Here is a 25093-nt window from a genome sequence, read left to right as displayed (position 1 = left end):
CTTTAAAAATTAAGTCTTAAAATCCATCTCAAAAATAGATTTTTTTTAAGAGACCCACATTTCTACATATACGGGCTTGGCCGAATAGAAACCGAGTCCTATTTTGAATCACACACACAAAAAACTAACAAACAATTGTTTCATGCGGGCTGGACCACATTTCTACATTAGGTCTAGAGGTATAAAGCATCGGTCTTAAAAATGGATGAAATGGATGCGAATAGGTAGTCCATCTAAAATGAATTGTAACTAACCGTTCAAATATTTTTTTAATATATTATTAATTTTAAATTTAATTTTTTCATATTTATAATCTCCATATTAAAAATTATATATTTTTTAAAAATTAAGATCAAATTATATTTAAAAAATATATTTATTATCAAGCCGGGATTACTGCAATAAGCGGGATGGCCGCATGTCAACCACATCCAAAACTAACAGTACTCAAATGAGAGAGAGAATGAAGAGAAAGAGACTTGTGGTAGCGACAACGAATGGAAAGAGAGTGGCGAGCAGAGAGACAAGATGTTGATTTCTACATTTGTTTTTATTCCAATGGGCCGGGAGAGAAATTAAATATTAAGAAAAAGAAAGAAAGAGAGAGAAAAGTATGTGGCGTTTGAGAGAGAAAGAGAAAGGGTACGTCGCAATTTCTTAGTTCTAAGAGTCGGGCTTTGAACCACGCACGCAGCCTCAAACTTGTAGCCAACTCCTAAAGTATCCCAGTTTATTCACCGCTCTACGTGCGGACTTCCCAATGGCTCCTCTCCAAAGCAAAACCAACGCTCTAAACCCCAGAGACTTTCCAACCTAATATCGAGTATACTAAGCTCCCTCGGGAGCATACTATATATTTATTCCCTCAGGCAAACACTCAATTTGTTTTTGTTTTTTTTAAAAAAAAAAAATTTTGGGATCCATCCAATTATAACTAAATGATTATTTTTTAAAAAAAATAGATTCTAGAGGTTACATCTCTAAAATTTAAAATAAAAAAAAATTTATATAAAGTTGCAACCTTTTTAAATGTAGGATTAAAGTGCACTTCAAAAATATGATAAAAGGTGTTTTGATGTTGGAAAACTCATTAATTAAACATCTCGATGTCGAAATGCATGAATATGAAAAGAAAAAAAAAGATTTTGAGTCTCAAGGATAGTGTATCTTGCAATATATTATTTCGACCGTCTATTTTCAAGATTTTCGTATGTTTATAGATCTACTTGATTTAAACTGTTTTTAGAGTTTATAATTAAGAATGAAAATAGATTGTCAAGCCATCCTAAAACAGTTTGACACCAAATTTATATTTACTATAAAATATGAAGGCGCATTGTTTAAGCAAACCACGCCCATAAAATAATAAAATAATTAAGTTTCAAGGTTGCAACCTCGTGGAAACCACACCCCTAAAAAATTATATGTATAGCAAATTTTGCCGGTGGAGTAAACAGTTAGTATACTCTCGATGGAGTAGAAAATCTTTTGATACGGTACTCTTGTTCTCTCTCTTAGAGATATGTATATATTCCTGTAAGCACATAGTTAATCATACTAAAACTCCATGGATCAGTCGACCCCCACAGTTAAGGGAAAGATGGAGGGTGGAGAAATGGGGGGAGGAGAGAGAAAGAGGGGAAAGAGGAGAGAGAAGAAAAGATTCAGTCAGGAACAAGTGAGGTCGCTGGAGAGCGCGTTTGAGAAAGAAGGAAGGTTAGAGGCGAAGAGGAAGGGTGAGCTTGCAAGGGAGCTTGGACTTAATCCAAGACAGATAGCCATATGGTTTCAGAACAGGAGAGCAAGGTGGAAGTCTAAGCAACTGGAGAGAGATTATGGGGTGCTCGGAGCTGATTACCAGGCTCTGCTTTCGAGTTTTCAGTCTCTCAAGCAAGAGAAACGGACTCTCATCAAGCAGGTAATCATCTCTCTCTCTCTCTCCTCTCTCTCTCTCTCTCTCTCTTTCCATGTTTTGAAGCAGTTGCACCTTGTTGTTAACCTTTTAAGAACATGAATTTGGAACGGAATGCTGTATTCCGTGTGGGTTTCGATAGTTTTTTTTTTTTAATGGATTTCTCTTTAAGAAATTAAACTTTGAATAATTGAACAAGCCAGCCTTTTGGGCATGGGCTGACTTTACGCATTCAAACACCCTCCAAAATTCATGATGAACATAAATTTTGGATTAAAATTTTTAGGGATAAAAAATCTTTCGTGAATCTGGAAAAAAAAAAATTTAAAATTGTAAAAATTTAAAGGTTATATTTTTTTTAAAAGATATTTTGCACCAACCATTTTGTATTTAAGTTGGACCTTCTTTATGGCTTCCCCATCTCAAAGACGGCGTTTGATGGTCAAGGGAACACATGCGTCTTTGAGCAATAAAATTACGGAATATAGTAATAATAAAAAAGGAAAAAAAAAGAAAAAAAGACATATGAGTCCCCTAACTCGTTAAACACTTATCTATTAAAAGATGTTTCCAGTTTCTCGAGTTCCCATAAACCCTCACGTTTTTTAATATTTTTGATAGGTGCTTAACATTAATTTTCTTATACAGTATTTTTGTTTTTTAAGAGATCATAATAATTATTTATCATTAATTTTCAAATCAGGTGTCGGCTATGCAGTAGTGATTGGACATAATATCTCGAATCCTATGATACACTTTAATATATCATATTTTATATTTAATTGCTAAAAATGATTCACCTCATACCAAATAAATAATTTCATACCAAATAAATAATTTTACAGTACACAAGCTCTTTTTTATAATTATAAAAATAAATTTAATTTTTAAAATAGCTGTACTATCCCATTATTTTTTTACAATTCTAATTACATTGAAATTAAAATCAGCTTTTCGTAATATAGTCATGAAAACTCCAAAATCAGGTAAAAGTACCTTAAGATTCTAACGATCACTTCATGTTTACATTATTGGGATTTTTGGCGGACACGTAGGCATCTTCATTTACGTTTGTGGTTCTCTTTGCAGGGCGTCTTTCTTTGATGTACGGCATGTGCATTTATGAGATTCGTTGCACGTGCCAAACGTACTGACATTAGGACTGGTAATGCCGGTCCTGGCCTGGAAGCCAAATAAAATCGGTAAAAAATGAAAGAAAAAATAAAAGTAAAAGAAGACCGGGCCATGTCGACCTTTTTCAGGATTAGGTACGCCGTACCTTAGGGCTGTTGTTGCCCTGTCCTCGGACCACATTCTCTATCTAAAGCTCTAGTTTTTTAAGGCTAGGCAGCTTAGGCGGGCCATTGCCACCCCTACAATAGATCTAGTTCTTCGCACTATTTATGGAGTTTAAATTTCTTATTCTCAAGTCACTAAAGTTTGCCAATTAGTATTTAGATAACGGGAGTTCCGATCTTTACGCCCAGTTCCAAGTTCGGTTAGGGGCGAGTTAGACCACGTCACTCAACTCAAAAATGTGAAGTGCGGGCCTCCACGCTACCCTCCATGGAGAGCAGCTTTTTTTCTTCCTCCTCCCTCCACACTTATTTCTCTACTATTATCCTCTCTCTAACTTTGTACCCATAGAAGTTTTAGAGAGTGTGAGGGTTCACCACATTTGCATGATTTTTCTACAACTTTTGTGCATCAATAAATTAATAGAATAATTGATTCTAAGGGATATAAGAAGCCCTAAATTGGATGATAAATTCATCTTGATAAATTTTTTTTGATTTTTTTTCACTAAAAATTATCCTTTTTTACTGAAAAATGAGGTTTTTTTTTTTTTTGCTATTTTCTGATAAATCCGCCAAAATGCATCATTCTCCTTCATTCTTCAACCAAATTTTCTCAACTTTGGTTCTAAGTGGTCGTAATCAAGCTTCTTACAAGATTATTGGCTCAACTTGACTGAATATTGCCCCTTTTTTTTTTGTGGATCTGACTTAAAAAAAATTGTTTTTTCTCCGCCCATTTATGAAATCCGCCAAATATAATTTTTTTGTATAGTTTATCAAAACGAATGGGGTTTTCGAGCTTGATTATTTGCACCCGGCATCTAATAAGGTTTTGTTTATGTTTTATAGTTTAAGTTTTTTGCTCGAATATAGGGTTTCATGAATATTACACTTAATGAAAATCTGCCAAATTGATGATTTCTACGTTGAGTTTGAACAAAGAAAAGTTCATTCATCACTTTAAATTGTTGATGATCCAATTTGATGGATCCAAACCGATTATTGCATAGATCTAGGCCCAAAACTAATCGGGTTTAGGGTTTTCCCACAAATGGTCATTTTTTAAAAAAATTATTCAAAAATTGGAAATTGGAAAATTGTTTTTTTTTTAATTGGTAAATTTAAAGACATGCATAATTGGTAATTTCTTTCTAAATTTTGAAAAAATTTCCAATCCCCCAAAAAATTCCAGGCAGTTACCGAACACAAAATTTTCGAGTACAAGAAACTAGAACATCGAGCTTCACAGGGAGAAAGAACTTTCAGGTTCTCGATGACAACATGCTTCCAGTTGTCAAAACGCGCAAGAGTTTTTGGCACTAGAACGGCATATATGCTAGCAGGTTTGGAGGTGCACATTACTTCGTTAGTTTAAGGTGCATGGCGTATATAAAACGCACCGCACTCTAAAACGGCATATATGCTAGCAGGTTTGAGCCTAGGCTCTAAAGAATCGAAGTAAAGCGCACCTTTCAATAGTGTATGTAGTTTTAATATTAAGGGTGTGGTTTGTATAGTGCCGAAGCTCTAAACAATCAAAGTAAAATGCACTTTCAAATAATATAGAAGAATATTGTTTCAATATTGAAAATCTTTGTGATAGCCTTAAAATATATTTTCATCTTTAATTATAAAATTTAAAACTTAAAAAATAGTGTAGTTGAAGATCTTGAAAATTGACCGTCCAAAAATGCATTAGAAGATACATTATTCCAAAACTTGAAATCCATTTCCATGCATTTTGATGTCGAGATGATCAATTTGAGGATATTTAGGTATCAAAGCAACCTCTTTTAGTTAAATTTTTTAGGTAAGCTCTAATTTGATTGTTTAGAGCCTCTAATTTGTAATAGCTTTTAAATATATTTTAATATTTAATTATAAATATTAAAACTTACAAATAGTGTAGATCAAACAGATCCATGAAAACTTGAAAATCGTAAAAATTGAAAATCCAAAAATACGTTTCGAGATGCATTATTTCCAAAACTTAAAATCCTTTTTTTCTCATGTCTATACATCTTGATATCGAGATAATCGATTTGAAAATATTTAGGCATCAAAATATCTTCTAGTGAAATTTTTGATGTGAGCTTTAATTTGATTGCTTATAGCCTCCACTCTATATAAATTTTTCGTACTTTTCTTGTCTTTTCTTTTTTGGCAAAAGGGCAGCTATTTTAAATTTTTTTTTCACCTTTTACACTCGTACATATGGCTCTAGCGGATCGCCAACGCTTTTGAGTATGATAAAAACAGAGAACACCGACCACAAAAACGAAGCACTAACTAGCCGGAACCAAATTTACCAACATAGATACAGGTTTATAAACATCTAATAAAAAAACCAAACGAAAAGAAAATAAAGGTTGATGAAAGATAGGGACCAACAATGGATGGCCCATCTGTGTACTTAAAACGTTGGCATGATAATCACAAAAAACTTGCTCCCAAATTTTTTCCAATTGATTCCCTTTCGATTCATTGCAGTTACAAAAACTGGGAGCCGTATTGGAGAAATCAGAGGCCTCAGGATCAGCAGAAGGAGATGACACCGTTAAAGATGCAACAGCTTATTCAGACGGTGAATACAGCCGAGAAGTGAATGGCAGCAAACTTGTTTATGATGAACCAGAAATGCTTTACGAAGCCGAAGAGGTTCTTATGGGCTCCTTTTCCCCAACCATCAAGACAAGCCCCTCAGATTCTGGCTGGTTTTGTGACCAGCCATTTACTAGCTCCCAGTGGTGGGAGCTATGGCCATAAACGGTCCAAACTGAGAAAACCTAACACAGGGAGCTCCCAATGATGGGAACTTTGTCCATGGACGGTCCACACTGAGAATACATAACACAGGAGCCTCATGTAGCATAGTAACAGAAATTTAGGAACATCTCAAACCCCTTCTGAATACGAAAACTAAAAAGTGATTTTTCCATTCTGATCACACTGGTGTGCTTTGAAACTGTGTGCCACGAGCACATGCGCACATTTGTGTAGCTATGGCAATCTGCACTATCAAAAGAAACCCGGAAGTTGCAACACCAGGCTCCCGCCAAAGGATTTCTTACAAAACAGGGGGGGGGGGGGGGAAATTGAATTCACAATACAAAACTAATGCAATTCATAATACAAATAATAAGGCTTAACTTAATAACATTTACATCTCATCTCATTGTCTCTGATGGAGCAGGCACCGGTATAAGGGGCCACAGCAACTGCGAAGACTCGAGCTTGTGGGGTGGGGGGAGAGAGAGAGTGTGTGAGAGTGAGTCAGGCATGTATGCTTTAATGCTCTGTTTTCACCTTCATATCTCCATTTGGTAGAATGCTCTGCGCTTGGGTTTGCCTTTTCAGTTCCTGTATCCGGAAATGGCTTCAGAAAATAACTCACAAAACAAATGGACATTAAAATAGCAAAATTGGGTTGTTATGAAATAAAAGGGAGTTAGTTGAGATTTTTTTTTAGACCCAAAACTTACAGCTGCAGAAGTTGCTCGTATCTCTCTGTATGTATCCACTTCATCAGGAAATGCCTGCTCCAGTTCCTCAAGAAGGTGCTTGCGAAGACTCTACAATCAAATATATACATATACATAATTGTGATGAAGTGCCTCTAATTAAGATTGCAAAAGCTGGTTATCTGCAAAAACTTGGTAGAGAAATATGGCTATATATCAATGCTTTTCAATTGGTATACCAATTAACCATCATGATCCAAGTGTAGAAGGACAATAAAACCAGACCGATAAGACAAATAATACTGAAAAACGAAGCAATCCACTAACAAAGAAACTTATTTCCCACTGGCAATCACAAACATATTAAAAATGCAAGGGCAAGAGAGGGTCTATGGTGTGATGATAACTTATCTAAACTCAATAATACATACCATGATCCCAATGCTATTGTTCTCAAAGTTATACAAAGAGCCACACTGACCCCATCTCTCCAGCTCTAGTGCTCTCAAATTAGTTTATTGACCCGAACTTTCATAATCTTTTAGAGGAATCAATGAGGAGCATTTCCAAACTTCACAGGCAAACTCCTTATAAATTAGGGGAAATCTTAATTTCAAGCAGTGTTTTAAGAGAAAGAATCGATAAGGTGGATTGCCCACCACTCCACCCACTGATCCCAATCGGGATCAGCCAAATCAGCATTCCAAATTATCTAGATCGGCAATATGGAAAAATGTTAACAATAAAAAAAAGAAAACCATAAAATAGAATATATAATTTATATATGTAGAAAAAGAGTCAAAGGCCATTGAATATTATTTTGGCTAGACTTTAACCTTTACAAAAGGAAGGCAAGGGTTCCACCGCTATTTCTTTCTTTCTGTTTTTTAACCTTCAAAGAAGGCCTTAATTCTCAATATCCTTGACGTTGTTTTCCCTCGTTTGGTCCTTTCAATTAGATGCCATTAGGCGATATGGTCAAAGAAAAGGTAAAGGTATCTCATCTTTCACTCTCTCTTCCCCTCTCCTCTATATAGTTAATGCTAAAAAAGAAAAAAAAACAAGTGTACTCTTGACTCTCTTTGTGCTGTCTCTCAAAAAGTGATTGGATATGCTATCACTGATTCTCAATCACAATGCTCGCGACCTCTTTCTCTCTCTTTCAAGTGGTGAAGATCTCTCTCTCAGATATACACACATTGGGATTTGTGTACATCTCATTCTATCCAAATTCCTCCATGGGAAACATTGTACATTCTCATCTCTCTCTCTCGCTCTCTCTCTCCACATGCTGGACAGGACCCAATAAATTAACCTCAAGGAAGTTAAGCCCATCAACTGCAACCTCTTTCCACGCTTATAATATTGCAACTCCTCTATCCTTACTATCTTCTTCGGTCTTCTTCCTTCTATCTCCATGCCCTCTCTTGTTGTCTTTCTTTGAAACTAGTCAAAAGTCACAACTCAAAAGGTGTGCAAACTGTAAATTTAAAATATAAACCATATAAGAAATCGAGGCCTTTACATAAAGGATGAAGTTTTTATGAGTCGGCCAAATCAACTGTCCTCCCTCCGAAATCCATCTTAGAGATGGATTTTAGATCCATCCAAAAAATTTAGGGGTTGACACTCTATACCATAGTGAACATGATATGGAAAAAAGAAAAAAAAAAATCATTTTGAACATAAAAAGTAATAATTTCATGAGTTTTCTTTTTTATGCCATCAATTTTTGGGTTTTGGTGGGACCATCACCTTTTTACATCTTTGAGGTGGATGTTAGATGCGTCAAGGGATGCATATGTAGAATTGTGTTCTCTAACGCACAAAACACTTTTTCTTACGCAAGTTGTCGTACAAAAACTAAAGAACCTCCATCAGTGGGAAATTTGTGTCAAATTGTCTATAGCCCATAGTTTAAACAAAAGATTAGCCATTCACAACAACTAAAACATGCTAGTGATCCATGCTCCCATTGTAAATGATCTCCAAGTGTGTCGGTGAACCTCACTCACAATGTAGAAGAAACTCAGTTCCAGGTCGGTGGAGGATCTATTCTAATTAAACATGGACACATTAGTTGGATAAGAGGGATCTGGATCCCATTAACCAGGGATCTAGACCCCCAATTTTGCAGATTGAGATCCCTAAAATCAAGATCCCTTTTCCTGGCATGTGTGATCGAGCTTTTGGAGCTAGAGCGATCACCTCCTTGAGAGATCCCGGTAAGTATGGGTCAAATCATAGTAAGCAGTATCAGTATTGATCAGATCAAGGATAGGGATTGCAGGATCGTGACAAGTAAACACCTCCGTATGGTAGGAACCGTTGTCCATACATGCTTAAATGTAAGGATCTCTATTCCAATATGTGGGGGAGCTCAATTAGAACTTCATTGGGACCAGATGATAAATTATACAGGACCAAGCCCCCCTTTTGTTAAAAAAATCAAGGCCGCTGAGAGCACTTAACTACTGCAATAATATTGATACAAATCACATCTAGGAGTTTTTGGCTCTCGGGACGAGTTTGTCATTTTTCAAGTTCTTTTTGGTCACCAGAACGAGCTTGTCATTTTTAGAATCTTATGTTGTCAACAGGATGTATTCGTCATTGTCTCTTTGTTTTCAGCCCCAGGATGAGTTTGTCATTTTCTCTTTGTTAGTTGGTCATTTTGGTATTTGTTAAGGTATAGGAAATTTGGTGTACAAAACAAGTAATATATTGTGTGAGTTTTCGAGTCCAAAAGTCAAAATTGTGTAGTTTCAATGCATAGGAATTTGGCTTCATGCATGGCAAAGTGGGTGCAAGAAGTTGCATGCAAGTGTGAAGAATAAGGGACAAGCGTAATCTAGTTTTCACACCTAGTTAGAGGTATTTTGGTTTCTAGTTCCAGCAAACTGATTTATATATATGGAACATTGTCGTAACAATTAGTTAGTTTTGTTTTAAGTTTGATAATGAAATCTTCTTCCTCCTTGGTGTAGAGAGAGAGAGTTCCCATCCTTGTGTACCGAGAGTACTTTGAGTTGGATGGTCATCCTTGGGTACTGCAAGTACCTTGAGTAATAAGAGTTAAGGCTGAAGATCCCTTCCTCTTTATTCCCTTGATCGAGATCAAGGAAGCCTAGTCATTGTTGCACAATTGGCCTCGAATCTATACTTTCCGGTGCCGATTTTGCACCATTTGGTATCAAAGCTACTATTGGTGGGCTTTGTCAATCATGATGGCTGCTCAAGGTAGGGGTTGTGGCCGAAGAAATGTAGGCCGTGAACTCGATAGGTTGGCAAAGACTGTGCACAATCTTACAAAGTCGGTGGCTGTACTTTTACAAGATAGAAATCAGTGAACGTGAGAAGATCCCCGGTCATAAATCCCATACACGATGGCTTGTTTGATGAGCACCATGAGTCAAAGATGGAGACTTCTTCTAACTCAGAACCAGGGACTAATTCAAGCAAGCGAAGACGTTGGTACACAAAGGTCTTGGTGAATGCATGAGTCGGATGGTGACTTAAAGTGTCCAAACCAGGAGGAGTAGGCAAGCACGATGCCATGAAGACAACTCAAGTACTAAAGTTAACTTACTTGAACTTTGTGGTAGTTTATCACCGACAGAGTTTTAGATTGCTTGAGCACGTTAGAAAGATTCTTTGAATGGAAGGATTTGTCAGATTCAAAGAAAGTAAAATTAGTTGCAATTAAGCTTCGGGGACTTGCATTCGTTTGGTGGGATCAAGCTCAGGAAGAAAGATTACGAAAGGGGAAAGATAAGATTCGAACTTGGGCAAAAATGAGGGCAAAGACGCGTGAGCAATTTCTTCAGCCAAACTTTGTACAAACCATTTAGAAACAGTTCCATCAATTGCATAAAGGATCAAAGTCAATCTCTAAGTATACTGAAGGCTTCTATTGCTTGTCCTTGCGCACAAGGTTGGATGAGACGAAGGACCAACAGGTGGCAAGGTATATGACGCAATATAAAATTTAACGGCAAACAACACCAGCAAAATTAATCATGTTTAAGAGAGAGAAATAAAAATCGTGAAGGAAATCACAAGAAGAAAGAACAAAAAACATGCGGATCCAAGTATTCCACTACGGGCCCATACACACAAGAGAAGAAAAACACACTCACAAAGGGCACACCCACAAAGGGCTTCTCTCTCTCTCCAAGAAAACACTTTCTTTGTTAATCAAAATTCAATCTTTCAAATACAATGGCACGACTCTTTTTATATCCATAAAAAAAAGGATAACCAAAAACTATTCACGCTAAAAGCTTTATCTCTCTAATGACTAAAAGCTTATCTCTCTAACGTCTAAAAGCTAAGCATTATCTCTCTAAAGATTAAAAGCTTTACCTTGTACTTGACCCTAAACTTCTACCGTGCACGTCAACTTTATCTTTTTTAAAAACCCAACTTCTAAAAAAAGATAACTCAACTCTCACGTAATCACCTCTTTAAAACGAACTTATCAAATTAACTCAAAGAATTCTAGACTAATCCTATCTCTAACAAATTAACCTTAATAAAAATAAAAAGTCTACCCAATCTCTAAAAATAAAATTAACAAAAATAAAATTAACCTACTAAAAGATAACTCAACTCTCACGGACTTACCTCTTTAAAACGAACTTATCAAATTAACCCAAAGAATTCTAGACTAATCCTATCTCAAACAAATTAACCTTAATAAAAATAAAAAGTCTACCCAATCTCTAAAAATAAAATTAACAAAAATAAAATTAAAATTTTGAACAACCAAATTTTGATCTGCGTTTTGATCTGCATCAGTATACCTCGGGTTTGCGGCTTCAAATCCAAGATGAGTTTTCCTTGCAACACCTACCCCAAGCAGAAATGGCATATCAGGCTGCATTGCTAGCCGAGGAGAGGCAAAAAAGGAGCACCAGTTGGAGGCCAGGTTCGGCACATCACAACCCAAGAGGATGACACCTCCAACCCAGGGAGTTCTTGGCCCAAGTAAAGCACGGACAACAAAAATCAATGTATTGGGTAAAAGGTTCAAGGTTCTAGAGTATACATAAGCAAGAATCCCTTGGTATTGGAATCAATGTATCGGGTAAGCTTCACCAAGGTTTCCCTGCCTTGCAATCAAGATACTCAATGGTCCTTAAAACCTGAACAAGAGCTTCTCCTATTATTAAAATCGATGTCTTGAATAACCTTACTGAGGTTCTGGATTGAATAAAGAACATAAAAGTGCTTGGTTTGTTAACAAGGAAATTTAAAACAACAAGATATTTATTTTGGGTTCTCAAAAATTAGGAACTCATCCATAGAGTTCTTAAACATCGATCATATATTAAATAATAATAAATTTGTAGCAGAATGCTTCACTAGTCCACTAGGGAATTCACGTTTGTGCATACAAAACATACAAGTATTATCTTATTCATACATGAAAATGATATTATATATATATATAAAGTAAACCTTCCAATAGCTGGCAACTATAGTGAATAGTAATACAGGTGGAACCCCGGCCGTCGGATCATCATGTAGTTCAGAATACATATAAGTATATGAATTTTAATGTTTTTTTATAAATCTGATTAAGATGAAATTTTGGGTGTATATACCTAACACTATTGCGCACCATATAAAAATATAAAAAAATTATTTTGAATAATTTAAAATGACCAACTTATCCCCGTCATTTTTCAGGGGTATTTCGATCATTTTATATTTTGGGAAATATTTTTTATATATTTTTTAATTGTGCACCCTATTTTTTAATACACAGGTCTAAAATTTTATTATGATCCGACTTTTAGAAAAACTATTAAAATTCAGATAGTGATATGCATTCTGAACCACATGATGAAGATCTGACGGCTCCCATTCCACCTATATTACTATTCATTACAACTGCCCAGCTATTGTTAGCTTTTTCCATATATATATATATATATATATATATACACACACACACACACACATACCTGAAAATGAGACTTTTGTTTGAGCCTTTGTGATGCTCCATGTTGTAATCAGTGGGAATCAAATCAAACAAAAAACCCTTTCTAAACCCTCTTTAAGAAGTAGGCAGCAAGTTCTAGCACTAGTAGAAAGGCAAGTTGTGTAAAAATCCCTAAAATTTATTTATAATATACTATTTGGTTGATATGATGTCTTCGTTTTACGTGATTCCAAACAACTCGGATCAAGATTCTGTAAAGGTGGAAACAAGATTCCATGTTGATCGAATCACGGTCTCGTGCACCTATGAACCGCAATACTTGATATTGTAAAGTCTAGATTCAAAACAATCATATCGAGACTCAATAAATATAGAATCAAGATTCTTAACTTTACGATAATAGGTTCCATGAAGATTCCTTGATGGAATCGCCAAATCAAGATTCCAAAGTGGAGTCACCACTTGGGGTGAGAGATTCCGGTAACTATGGTCCATACCCACAAGCAACCACAAGACGGACATGTCACCCACCCAACCACCAAGGCCAAACACTTGACGCCCTTCAGAAACATAACTCGAGACAAGTGTGTTGTTTGTCAAGCAGAAGAAAATGGCCAGGGATCTCTTAATATGAAGAGGAGATGGAAGACATTGCAGATGCCTTTAGATCAAATGCTAAAAAAGAAAATGTCTAAGGGTAGTGTGAATTCCAAATTTAGCCTCTAATATTAACTACGACAGAGCAGCCCCAAATGCCCGTGCCCAAAAGGATAGGAGAACAGCGGCGTGTTGACTACCTGTCAAGGCTGAAAATTCGTGCATGGAATGCGAGGGCAATGGGAATTTTGAGCTCAAATACAAGGCCATAACTTAGCTATTGTGGAAATTGAATAGGGAGCACCATCCTCAACCAAGATTCGAGGCATATGGGGAGAAAACCTGCTAGGTAGGAGGTATGACCCTCATCTGGTGCATCAGGCAGCATACGGTTTGTATGGAACCCAAACTATCTTGTTAAGGAATAGACATTGAAGGGCCATTTCTCCATTTCGGTCACTTTCAGAGAGGCGGCATTGGGCTCCAAATGGGTTCACATTGCAGTTTACAGACCAAACAAGGTCAATCAATGAGAGGAATCTAGGAAGGAACTGGATCAGGTATCAAACTTCGCCAAACCAAGGTGTATAGGGAGTAATTTCAAATGTACACCCCTAAAAAACTGTGAAGAAAACAGACGCAGGATAAGGTCCCACATGGACGGTTATGTGGATTTTGTATATAGATACTGCTTGATAGACATCCCTACCATTGGTGACCAATTTACTTGGTCCCCAGTCGCAAAACCCAATTCTAATGAAACCAGACAGATTCCTTGTATCACAAGATTGGAAAGCCGAGAACACTTCCACCCACTTAAACGCCCTTCCAAAACCAATCTCAGACCATATACCAATCATCCTAGGTATATAGGTATATACCCAATAGTATGGGGAGCCAGACCTTTTGGCTATGTTGTATGGATTCTTCACTCTAACCTCTTTAGCATGTCAGACATAATCAGACTCATGATTTGCATGAGGGGGATTTAGACCCCTTTGACCAAGGATCTAGATCTCCAAATTTGCGGATCAAGATCACTAAGTTCACAAAAATGTCTGGAATCGAGATCCTTGGTCCTAGTGTGCACGATCAAGCTTCCAAAGCTGAATTAATCACCTTCTTGAGCACTTCCGGTAAGTATGGTCGAGACTCCTGACACATCACCAAAAATGATGGTAAAAGACTATTTTAACAAATGGTAAACAAGGACATGACACTAAAACCGATCTCTTAGGCATGTCGTGGGGGGGGGGGGGGGGGGGGGTCAATTTTGATCTTAAACTTGTTTTAAACAGATATCAGGTTTTTGGTGGGGGGCGGGGGGGAGGAGATGGGGTGGGGCAAGGGGGGATGGGAGGTCAATTTTGATCTTAAACTTGTTTTAAACAGATATAAGGTTTTAGGGGCGTATTGTTCTCATGGGTTTTTGCATGGGATATGCAAAATCTCGATCTTTAGGGTTACTTGGGGGTATAAAATACAATTTTAGAGAGAGGGAGAGAACGGAATTTGTGAACTCTCTCAACTGAAAGAAGGACAAGCTTCGTTGTGGGATCCAGCCCTTTCCTGATCAAAATCTGGCCACAAGACGAAACATCCAAACCCTAAGTTAAGTAGTTTTTTGTTTTGGATATAGAGAAGGCCACTAGGACATTGAAAAAACTTGTTGTCTGTTTTATTTTTTAATCTTTTGAAGGACTCCATTTTATCAGGTTTTATTTGCTTAGTTCAAAGGGACCAAAGACTTTGGTTTCATCCTTAAACCAGAGAGCTCATTAGTTGAACCAAGCGTTCCCTTCTGTTTTTTTGGAGGGATGGTTGAACCAGGAGTTTCAGAAACTGAAACTACCCTTTTCTTTTGTTACATATTCCCACAACTGTGATTGGAATTGTATGGGGCCCATGTTCACCCCCGAGATAGCTTTTACCTGTTTAACTAACATGGAGTCTAAATGGGGTAAAATCCTACCTTCTCCAAGTAAAATTCAAGTCAACTGATACAAATTTTTTGTAGATAAGAAGTAATTCTTTAGATCTCAAGGTAGACATCTTATTCTATTCCAATATAAAATGCCGCATTCTAGAGGATTGCCACCTACAAGATCCAGCAGCTTTGGAATCAGATAGCTATATATCTATTTATTCCAACAAAGTCATGAAGACATTAGAGAATAGTTAGGCCAATACATGTTTACAAAAATGAATAAGTAAACTGGGATGAAACCTCCTTCCGATAAATTTCCTAAAGCATACAATGAGTAGATGCCTCAACATTTTCCAAGAGTAATCAACAAAATATAAACCGTCCTTTTACTGAGGTCATAGACAGTAAGCATTATGGAAAGGAGGTGGTGGTTCACCTCGTTGGATCATAAGAGTTCACCAATTTACGGGGGCAGTAACGGAATCAAGAAACCACAGAAACAAAAGGATGGGGAGGAGGATACTTATGAGACCGGGAAAAAAAAAAAAAAAGGGAAATCCCTTATGTAACAAGACCGATCAAAGGAGACGAGGATTAAGAAATTCTTAGTCCTCCCCATACTATTCCCACCCAAAAATTATTCAATCTGCAGCTTCATTGTGTTTGAAACTATGATGCAATGGATATAAGTAAAGACCCCACTATCCTTTCTCTTTCATTTCCTTCTCTTTTATGTACCCAGGAAGCAATATTTATCAATGAGAATTAGGCTCACAAATAAACGTGCCAATGCAAATTAGTAAATGGGGCAAAAATTACAACTAGTCATCATTGCATTACAAGAATCAAGTCTGCCAGGGTGCAGTGTGATATCTTAATAAGCAATTTTCAATTAAATGTAACAGAAAGGTAGAATATCTGCTCAATGATAATATAGGCAATCTTACCTTGAAAACCTCAGTTTTGCCTTTGGTTATCTGATTCTTTGCAATACAATTATTGAAAACATCCCTTGTGAACTCATCTGGATTCTTCCCATCATCAATGAGGCTGAAATCTCAAAAATATGTTAAAATCCAACATATGGGAGGAAAAAAAAAAACTAAACCAAATAATCATGGGTATAAGTATTTTTGAAAAACTCACTTTACAACCTCCATGGGAATCTGAATGTTGCAACTGTCTGCTAATCTCTGCATTGTATCAAGCTCGGTTACAACAGCATTTCTACACAGATAATAAGATATCAGAAACCAAAAAACACTTGCATACAAAGACCCAATAACCATACAGGTAAATTATAAAAGACCAAAAATCTTAAAACCACAGTATATCAAACTTTGATTCCAGAACCCCAACACCTAGATAGAGTATTTCTGAAGGGATCAGAGTCTGAAATTTTAGGATGACAAAATATCAAGAACCTGAAATCCTTAGAGTTTCAAATAAGTAGAAATAGAATAACTAAAATTTCACCAAACCACCAAGAACTTGAAATTTAAAAATGAGACTCAAGTACCAGAAAGGTCCAAAATCCCAAAATAAAGGCACCTGGAACCAAGGATCAAAATCCCGAAAATAAAGATAATAAATCTCTAATATCTACAAGTCCATCAAACCATAACTAACCAATTACATAGCCGTCAAGCCTCAGGCTATGAGGAAGTTGAGGATAGACTTACCTAGGTTTCTAGTGATGTGGTGACTTCACCTCCAATAGTGCCTATGAAATAATAAGAGAACAAGGGCCGGAAAACAAGACATCAATCGCCATATGGAAAAGACCTATTCATCCTAGGCCCTCATGGTTTTCATGGCTAGCCTACCAAAAGAGACTACTCTGATAGGGTGCAGAGATGGGGTTCCCAATTGGGTAACATATGCCACTCACATAAAGTTGATAATGAGAATCGTGGTCATATTTTTATTTCATGTGTATTTGTGAGGGGCATATACAAAGAAATATCGTGGAGGTTCAACACTAATACAACAGCCAACTCAAGTATTCCAAATCTCATAACAAACTGGTTTAAAAGGAAATTCACAAATAAATGCCCAGCCAAGATTTCAGAAGTATCACTTGTAGGGATACAGGGCTGCTACACAAGGATATGAAAAATAAAAATTTTATAATCTTTTTCCATTCACAACAAAGTTTCATCTTCGTTGGAGCAACAACCCTAATAATCCCTTTACAAAATACACTTACTTGTAGAAAAACCCTTTTATTACAAGAATACTATCTTGCAAAAGAAAAGAAGTACAACGCTATTCTTTCTACAATCTCTCAAAATACATACAATAGCCAACCAAATAACATTAGACACAGTAGTACGACTTAAGAAGGAATGGGAAGCCGATTTCTAAATCACCAAATTTGTCAAAGATTACATCCTTGGACTGAATTCAACCCTCGTTATCGTCTCACATCGATGGCCCTAGTTGGGGCTCAGTATTTCATTTCAAAATGGAAGCCATACACAATAACAGTTATTGTGTCACCACTTATGTTAATGAGTGCATCAACACCTCAAATCAATGGCCCCTCAATTATCCCTCAGACAAAGAGAAATGACTAAAACACATGTGCCAAGGATTCACTCGATCCTATGATCAAAGTGAATCATATGCCATGCAAATCTCATACTTCAAACATCATTGATCTCAAGCTGAACCAATACCAGAACACTATTGGTTCAGTAGAATATGCATGTAACTCATTTGATGTCAATCTCTCCATTTGATATGGGCAAATCTCCTCAAGATTCAAGCGACATCATTTGATCCAAACCACTTATAAGAACAAGCCACGCCTTTAGGTCAAATTCCCTTTATGGCGAGCCACAGCCTTACAATCGAGCCATACTCAAATATGAGCCACACAGGTTTATGCAAGTTACATAATGAGGGTACTACATCTGAAATTGGAAACTCATGCAACAAAATGCAGCCAAACCAAGGTATGCAAACTACACGTACTGAGTTCTCAACCTGTACTGAGGTCTCAACCCGAGAACGAATATCAATTTAGATCATACAATAGCGGGTATTCCAAAACCATGCTAGAGGCAATGTAGTATTTTGAATTAAGTCACAATGCTATGAATCTAGCAAGGGAGCTGTTTTTCAACATCAAGACACATACAAGATACCCAAAACAGTTTGGAAAAACTCATTCAAAACAATCTTTTAGGCGATGATTTATCAGCAGCAACTCAAAGGACTCTTGACCTCATGAGCAATCATTTCTTCACGCAAATGCGAGATGAGACTCATCACGTCATAGGCTGCGACAAGTGCTTTTAGATCACAAAAGGAAGATCACGCACTGGCTCTTATTGCCGCAGCAGCAACTGCTATTTGACAAGCAAGATTCTCATGGAAAATGCATGATTTCAAGAATGTGTTATGTGCTCATGCACACCAACTAGACATTTATCAAAACTGGGATTTTAATGAGCAAGTAAAGTGATGATCCAACTGCTATAACAGTTAGGATGAATGATGAGCTGATCATGCATCATCTCATAATAAATCAGACACTAGAAGATGGACCAAAAAGAACACACATATGAAGTTAATGATAAAAAGTCAAAGGCTAGATAATGCCGCAAGATGATCACTCATGAACGTGGAAACTAGAGAGTGTATCACAGTGAGCACTCATGGATTCAAGATAAAAATTAGATGCTAGAAAATGCAGCAAGATGAACACACATGGAAAATCAAATGCTGGAAGGTATGCCAAGACAGACACGTATGATACTGTAATAAAATCCAATGGCAGCATTCATGCAGTGGCTAAATGAAAGTTGAAATAGGCAATCTCAAGAAAGTATCTGCAATGTCACGACCTACAGTTATCTCTAAAATAACAGTTGCAGAAACATGAAACCCTCAAATAACCATGATCCAAAACACCTAATGCAACTATTGTTTTACTGACTATAATAGTCACAGTAAAACACTTCATAAAACTCAGTGATGCGCACAAAAGTGGGCTCAGATCATGCCCTATATGTTCCTACATAAAGGACTAATATTATGTGATTAGACAAGACCAGAAACATACAAAGATTCATGCCCTAACCGTAGATTTCAGAAATGAGTTTGAAAACTTACCACACACACCTACGGCTGCAAGTGTGGGCTTCTTCACTTCATACTATAATAGGATAGACTCTACTCTTGTCAACTACAAAAGATAATGGGAGGAATAGGTGCGTGGGGCTCAAGTAGGCTAGATCTAATGACTCAAGTGGCTAATTCATTTCAATAAATATGGACCAAAAGCACACACACCCATAGGCCCCTAGGCCCCAATCTCTATTTATAGAATCCAAAAAAGAGTGGTGATGAGTGATTGAATCCTAGAGCTCAATTTAGACAATCCAAAGGTTGAGAGAGGCTAACACATCATAGCCCAATCCATCACATTACCATCATGGGATGGTGTGGATTTAAACATACACCTTTAATCACCATTGCCCCATAAAGTGCTTTCAATTTCCCTTAAATTTCAACATGCCCTTTTATCATAAACATAAGGCGTCACCACTGATTTCATAGTCAACATGATCTCCTTTAGCAAATTAATTAGGTGGGGTGTGCCCCTACTTTATTAAATTTGAATCTTGCTTCTCTCATGAAACCATAAGCTTGCTTACATCACAAGTAGCCTTCATTTTAACAATGATTGCATATGACACAGTGCATTACATGTTCCCTTAACATAATATCATGTCATTTTCTTTCATGTACTCATCCAATCTATTGTCAACAAACTCTTTAGGACCAAAGGTCATTTCCTTATGATTGGCTTTATAAAAGATACTTAGAAAATATTTGTAAAATGTTCATCTATAGTTTACACAAGAGTACATAATTCTCATAGTCCTAATTATACACGTCTTGAATATCTATTTACTACACAAATGGTCCCTTCCACTCCCATCCTGGATAATCCACGTCACTCCCATTGGGCAATGATGTGGCAAGGTGGGCCCTATGGGGGTGATACAAATTGGCCATTTGTGTGGCACTCCCACATGTGCAAGAGTCCAAATAATGTATCTTTGGTAAAACGATTTTTACGAGATAGTTTCGATCCAAATAATTCTATCAACAATATCCAAAACATTTTCTGGAATATTTACTTATTCCAAAGAAATCCAATTTAGGATTCGATGGAAGCTGGGCAAATGGTATGCCACTGGGCTTTTCCTAAAAAACACGGATAGTCTTCTAAAATTAGCCACAACAGACCCCATGTGACATAATCTAAAGTTGGTACACAAAAATGGTTCTATCAAAGCTAACCAATTGGCGATGAGGTTTCCGAGACTACAGTGGATTATGGGTGGCCCCCCAAGGACATGCATTCTCAAGAATGTAGGGGTTCCTTTCTCTACACGTGTGCACATTTCTAATTTGGAGGATCCAACCTTATCAAAATGGCTTCCTAGTGTGACTGTATTGGCACTCGCTGCGAGTGATTACTATGAGTCAGGGTTTTGGCTTTGTCCTCTCAGAGCCTAGTTCACTCTCACATGACAAACTTTAACACATTAAAGAACATGATCCATTTACAAACGCCCTGGCTACAATCGTCATGAGGCATCCATACCGACCCTGACTAGAAGGAACCTCCAAACCTCTCGGTCTAAACTAAAATGGCTTTACACAATCGCCTCATGACATGGGGTTTTCACGCTTTAACCGAATCCCAGTTCTCACGGACTTTGGTTGCCTAATGGTTCTCGCTCACTCACACTGGAAACAAGAACTAAGCTAGCAAATACAAGGCCTTGAAATGCCATACCTCCAACATCTCCCCACCATTATATGATTTAGTGTCAGTTTGGATGTACCCAAAATTGCAATATTTTCCGATGCCAAGAAAAAATGATTAAGATAAAAGGCAAGAACCATTTGGATAACCTCATAAAGATTTCTAGTTCACCCAAAAAGATATCAATTTGTCCTCAAACTACCGTGTCAAAAAAAATCAGGTCAGACTCAAATATTTTTTGCTTTAGACGCGTTTGCTTTTAAAACTTACCCTCCGGCGCCTCTCTCTCTCTCTCTTATCAACAAGGTACTCTTATGAACAAGGTAACTCCTCCACACGTAGGCCTCTCTCTCTCATCAAGGTCTCTCCACACGCAGGCCTCTCTCTCTCATCAACAAGTACTCTCCACACGCAGGCTCTCTCTCTATTCTCTCTCTCCTTCTCTCTCCCTTTCAGGCTGTGCCCTAATTTGTTCTCTAGTTTCTGCAACTTTTGCAAACCAAGTAGCTTGTTTCACTGGTGTGTATTAAGATCATTTGTGCCACATTGTGTCTTCAGCATGTTGGTTAAGAATTAGAGGTTAGGGAGAATTCTAGGTTTTCTGCTCAAAATAGAAGCTTCTACGGGAATGGGGGATTTTGGAGCATTAGTAGCTTGGCATCAGCAGATCCTCAAACTATGCCTTTGCTGTATTAAGGTTTTGGGTTTTTATTAGATACTATTTTACAGGTTTTTGTTGCTTTCGTTTTCATGTTTGCAGTGGTTAAGCAATAGGAAAGCCAACATAGCAGCCTTTCTTGTATTAAATTTTTTAGTTTTTAGTAGATATTTTTTTACAGGTTTTTGTTGCTTTCCGTTTTCATGTTTGCAGTCAATAGGAAAGCCAACATAGCAGTGGTTTCTCAGTAGGGAAACCAAGATGAAATAACTGCAGAATAAAAAACTCTCTTTATGTGGAAGCTATGGCACGAGTTGTTCTTTGGTGCTCTCAAATTGCGTCGGACCCACATCACATTTTCTTCTCATATTCTAATAAACATCTAAACAGTCTACCAACATAATAAAATAAGACAATAATGTTTCTCAATTGAGGAGGAAAAAACTTGCAATTTTTTTCTATATGAATAGTTTTTTCTGTGACATCCAAACTAGCCCTTATTTGGCAAGAAAGAAATTCAATAGCAAAAGAGGACAGCAAACAAATCATATATGGGTTTTAAGGGATGAATTTGGAAGATCAAGAATAACATCTCGGATTGTAGGTTCATCATACAATGGACGACAATAAAAGAGATATATAGAAGATGGCAAATTCAACTCCAAACCAAATGTACAGAAGCATTATGTACATAGAAGAGTGACAAAGTACCTCCCATATATTGTATATTTCTATTTCACCTATTAATACAACAGTATTACTACAACACGTGAAGCGCCGCTCAAACCCCTCGCTAATTTAGCGAAAATACATAACTGAAACACCTTATATCTAAGAACCCTAGAAAGTCAGAAGAAACAAGAAACTTAATTCCCTAAAAAGCAAAATTCTCATAGCTCTTCACTAAACATAAAAGAAAAATCATGCAACTCAAGACAATAAATTCACTTAAGCTCAGAAACCTAGCAATTAAGAAACCAGAAAGGCTAAAACCCATAAGAAAATAAACTCAGAGAATGAGAAAGGAGAGTTTGGACTCACAATCGTTCAAGAAGCGGCAATTGAGAGGACACACTAAAAGAAGAGACCGTCAGGTGAAGCTGGTGAAGAAGACCAAGGGTCTTGTCAATGGAGTTTATAACATTGTTGAGATTATGTTTGGAATCATTATCAGTTGTCCCCTTTCCCGCCTGCGTAGTTGCAGAGGGGTTTCTAGTCTCCATTACCCTCCCACTTGTGTGCAGTAGAGATAAAGGAACGCAATAAACTAAAGCTAAATGAAAACTAATTCATGAGAACCTAGAAATATAGAGAAAATGGAAGTCAAATTCAAGAATAAGATAAGAAACTTATTGAAACAGACGAAGCTTGCTTGAATATTCCACGAATATATGGAGATGAGACGGTGCAGGGCTGGAGGGTTTTTCAAGACTGTATGAGATGAGAAGGTGCAGAGGTGGAGGGTTTTCTAAGACTTTATCGAGATGAGACGGCAAAAGGCTGGAGACGGTGCAGGGCTGGAAGGCTTTCTAAGAATTTATGGAGATTAGAACAGCACAGGGCTGGAGACGGTGCAGGGGTGGAGCGTTTTCTAATACTTTATGGAGATAAAACGGCAGACAGTGCAGGACCAGAGGGTTTTCTAAGACTTCAGGTAGATGAGACGTCACAGGGCTGGGGTTTTATGATTTTATAATCATTGAAAAGAAAACCATCTAATACCATACCATCGACGGTTTGGTTGAGTGGCCCAAGGCGCCTGATTTAGGCTCTGGTCCGAAAGAGCGTGGGTTTCAAATCCCACAGCTGTCAACGATTTTATGATTCTCTAACACCAAAGAGCTTTTTTCTCCGGGTTTTTTTATTTTATTTTTACGAAAAAGTTTATATAAGGTTGTCGGGTTTTTTTTATTTTATTTAGAAAAAGATTTATATAAAGCTGTAACCTTAAAATGTAGAATCACATATTTAGGAAAAAAAAATTATTTACAATTGCTGAAGTTTTTTATTTTATTTAAGAAAAAATTTATATAAGGTTGCAACCTTAAAATAGAGAATCACATATGCACATCAAAACTCCATCACAAAAGGTTGTTTTTATGTTAAAAAACTCTCAAATTGACCATCTCGACATCGAGATGTATGAATATTGAAAAAAAAAAAAATTTATTTTGAGTCCTAGAAATAGTGCATCTTGCAACACGTTATCTAGACTGTCCGTTTTCAAGATTTTCATATATTTATAGATCCACTTGATTTTAATCATATTAGGAGTTTAAAATTTTATAAATAGATATAAAAGTAGGTTTTCAGATAATCCTAAGATTTTTTTACCCAAAAATAGCATGTTATGATAAATTTTGGAGGTGCGCCTTAGTTGGATTGTTGCAATCTTATAGAAACCGCACCCTTTTATTTATGATATTTTTTTAATTATTTATGTGAAAGCTTTTAATTATTTATCTCCTCAAATTTACGCACTTTACCATCAAATGTAGACTTTCTAGGCACTTTACCCACCCTAATTTTTTTTAGCATATTTTTCTCAAAAATCAAGTTTTATAGCAAATACCCCCAATACAAAAAGTTCTTTTTTTTGGACAAAAATACCCTTCTTATACATAACAAATCAATTTCGGATCCCAATAAAAGGAAACAACGGACCGCGGTTGTATATTTCCGTACCTATCCATTCTGCTGGAACGGAACTGTACACTGTCGGGCCGCCTATTCCATACACAATTTTGCCGGACCACAGATCATAAATGCTGGACCGCTCATTAATCCAGAAACAAATGCCGGACCGCACTTAGAAAACGTCGGAACGACCTCTTCCAAATGCCGAACCGCCTCTTCCAAACGCCAGACTGCCATGGTGAAGTGTCGGACCGTCATGGCGAAGTGTCGGACCGTTCCAAATCAGTGAGTTAAGTGTCGGAACGCCTCTTCCAAATGCTGAACCGCCATGGTGAAGTGCCGGACCATAAATGAGGGGTATTTTAGTCTCTCTTTTCAGTTTCTTTTTTTGAGTTGGGACGTATTTGCTAGGAAACATGGTTTTGGATAAAAAGTTGTTACGAAAAGTTAGGTTGGGGTAAATAGCTTAGAAAGTCCATTTTTAGGGGGTTTTATGCAATTTTCCTTAAGATTTATTATTTAAACCAAAACATTTTTCTTCAAGTTTTTTTAAATTTATGATACTAGAGTTTTTTATTTATAATACTAGGATTCTAGGGTTGTAATTATTTATCTCGAGACTTTTAATTATTTATCTCCTTAAGATTTATTTTTTAAACAAAAACTTTTTTTTTCTAGTTTTTTTAATTTATGATACTAGGATTCTGGGCTTTGAATTATTTATCTCTGAGGCTTTTAATTATTTATTTCCTTTAGATTTATTATTTAAACCAAAACTCCAAGTTTTTAAAATTTATTATACTAGGATTCCAGGCTTTTAATTATATATCTCGAGGCTTCTGTTGTTTATCTCCTTGAGATT

At 36.8% G+C, this 25093-nt stretch overlaps 2 protein-coding genes across 3 annotated transcripts; one reads left to right on the top strand and one right to left on the bottom strand.

Annotated features, from left to right (window-relative positions):
* The first annotated feature begins 1553 nt into the window (after positions 1 to 1553).
* LOC18438923 (homeobox-leucine zipper protein HOX6) lies at positions 1554 to 6155 on the top strand. Its single transcript, XM_088846289.1, has 2 exons — positions 1554 to 1918; positions 5701 to 6155. The coding sequence occupies exons 1-2, from the start codon at positions 1568 to 1570 to the stop codon at positions 5974 to 5976; spliced, it is 627 nt and encodes a 208-aa protein (XP_088702415.1). The 5' UTR covers positions 1554 to 1567; the 3' UTR covers positions 5977 to 6155.
* LOC18438922 (mediator of RNA polymerase II transcription subunit 10b) lies at positions 6094 to 23179 on the bottom strand. Of its 2 annotated transcripts, none has more exons than XM_006849097.4 (5): positions 22636 to 23179; positions 16292 to 16372; positions 16093 to 16195; positions 6693 to 6782; positions 6094 to 6570 (listed from the first exon to the last, which is right to left on the bottom strand). In XM_006849097.4, exons 1-5 carry the CDS (start codon positions 22815 to 22817, stop codon positions 6499 to 6501), a joined length of 528 nt encoding a protein of 175 aa, XP_006849160.1. In that variant the 5' UTR covers positions 22818 to 23179; the 3' UTR covers positions 6094 to 6498. The 2 variants fall into 2 exon arrangements, with proteins under 2 accessions (XP_006849160.1, XP_088702416.1); XM_088846290.1 differs by having other exon boundaries at positions 16292 to 16338; positions 22636 to 22777.
* Between the last annotated feature and the right edge of the window lie 1914 nt (positions 23180 to 25093).

The sequence above is a fragment of the Amborella trichopoda genome, chromosome 9 (assembly GCF_054954075.1).
Source record: "Amborella trichopoda isolate Santa Cruz 75 chromosome 9, AtrichopodaSantaCruz75HAP2 v2.0, whole genome shotgun sequence".
Taxonomy (NCBI): domain Eukaryota; kingdom Viridiplantae; phylum Streptophyta; class Magnoliopsida; order Amborellales; family Amborellaceae; genus Amborella; species Amborella trichopoda.
Note: the sequence above shows the minus strand (reverse complement) of the source record. Positions and strands in the feature narration are given on the sequence as shown.

Excerpts from the sequence above, each read along its gene's own strand:
- LOC18438923 (XM_088846289.1), top strand. The coding sequence starts at position 1,568 with ATGGATCAGTCGACCCCCACAGTTAAGGGAAAGATGGAGGGTGGAGAA. Across the intron at positions 1,919-5,700 it reads AACGGACTCTCATCAAGCAG|TTACAAAAACTGGGAGCCGT; the intron begins GTAATCATCTCT and ends GATTCATTGCAG.
- LOC18438922 (XM_006849097.4), bottom strand. The coding sequence starts at position 22,817 with ATGGAGACTAGAAACCCCTCTGCAACTACGCAGGCGGGAAAGGGGACA. Across the intron at positions 16,196-16,291 it reads ATTCCCATGGAGGTTGTAAA|CCTCATTGATGATGGGAAGA; the intron begins GTGAGTTTTTCA and ends TTGAGATTTCAG. Across the intron at positions 6,571-6,692 it reads TACGAGCAACTTCTGCAGCT|GAACTGAAAAGGCAAACCCA; the intron begins GTAAGTTTTGGG and ends TTCCGGATACAG.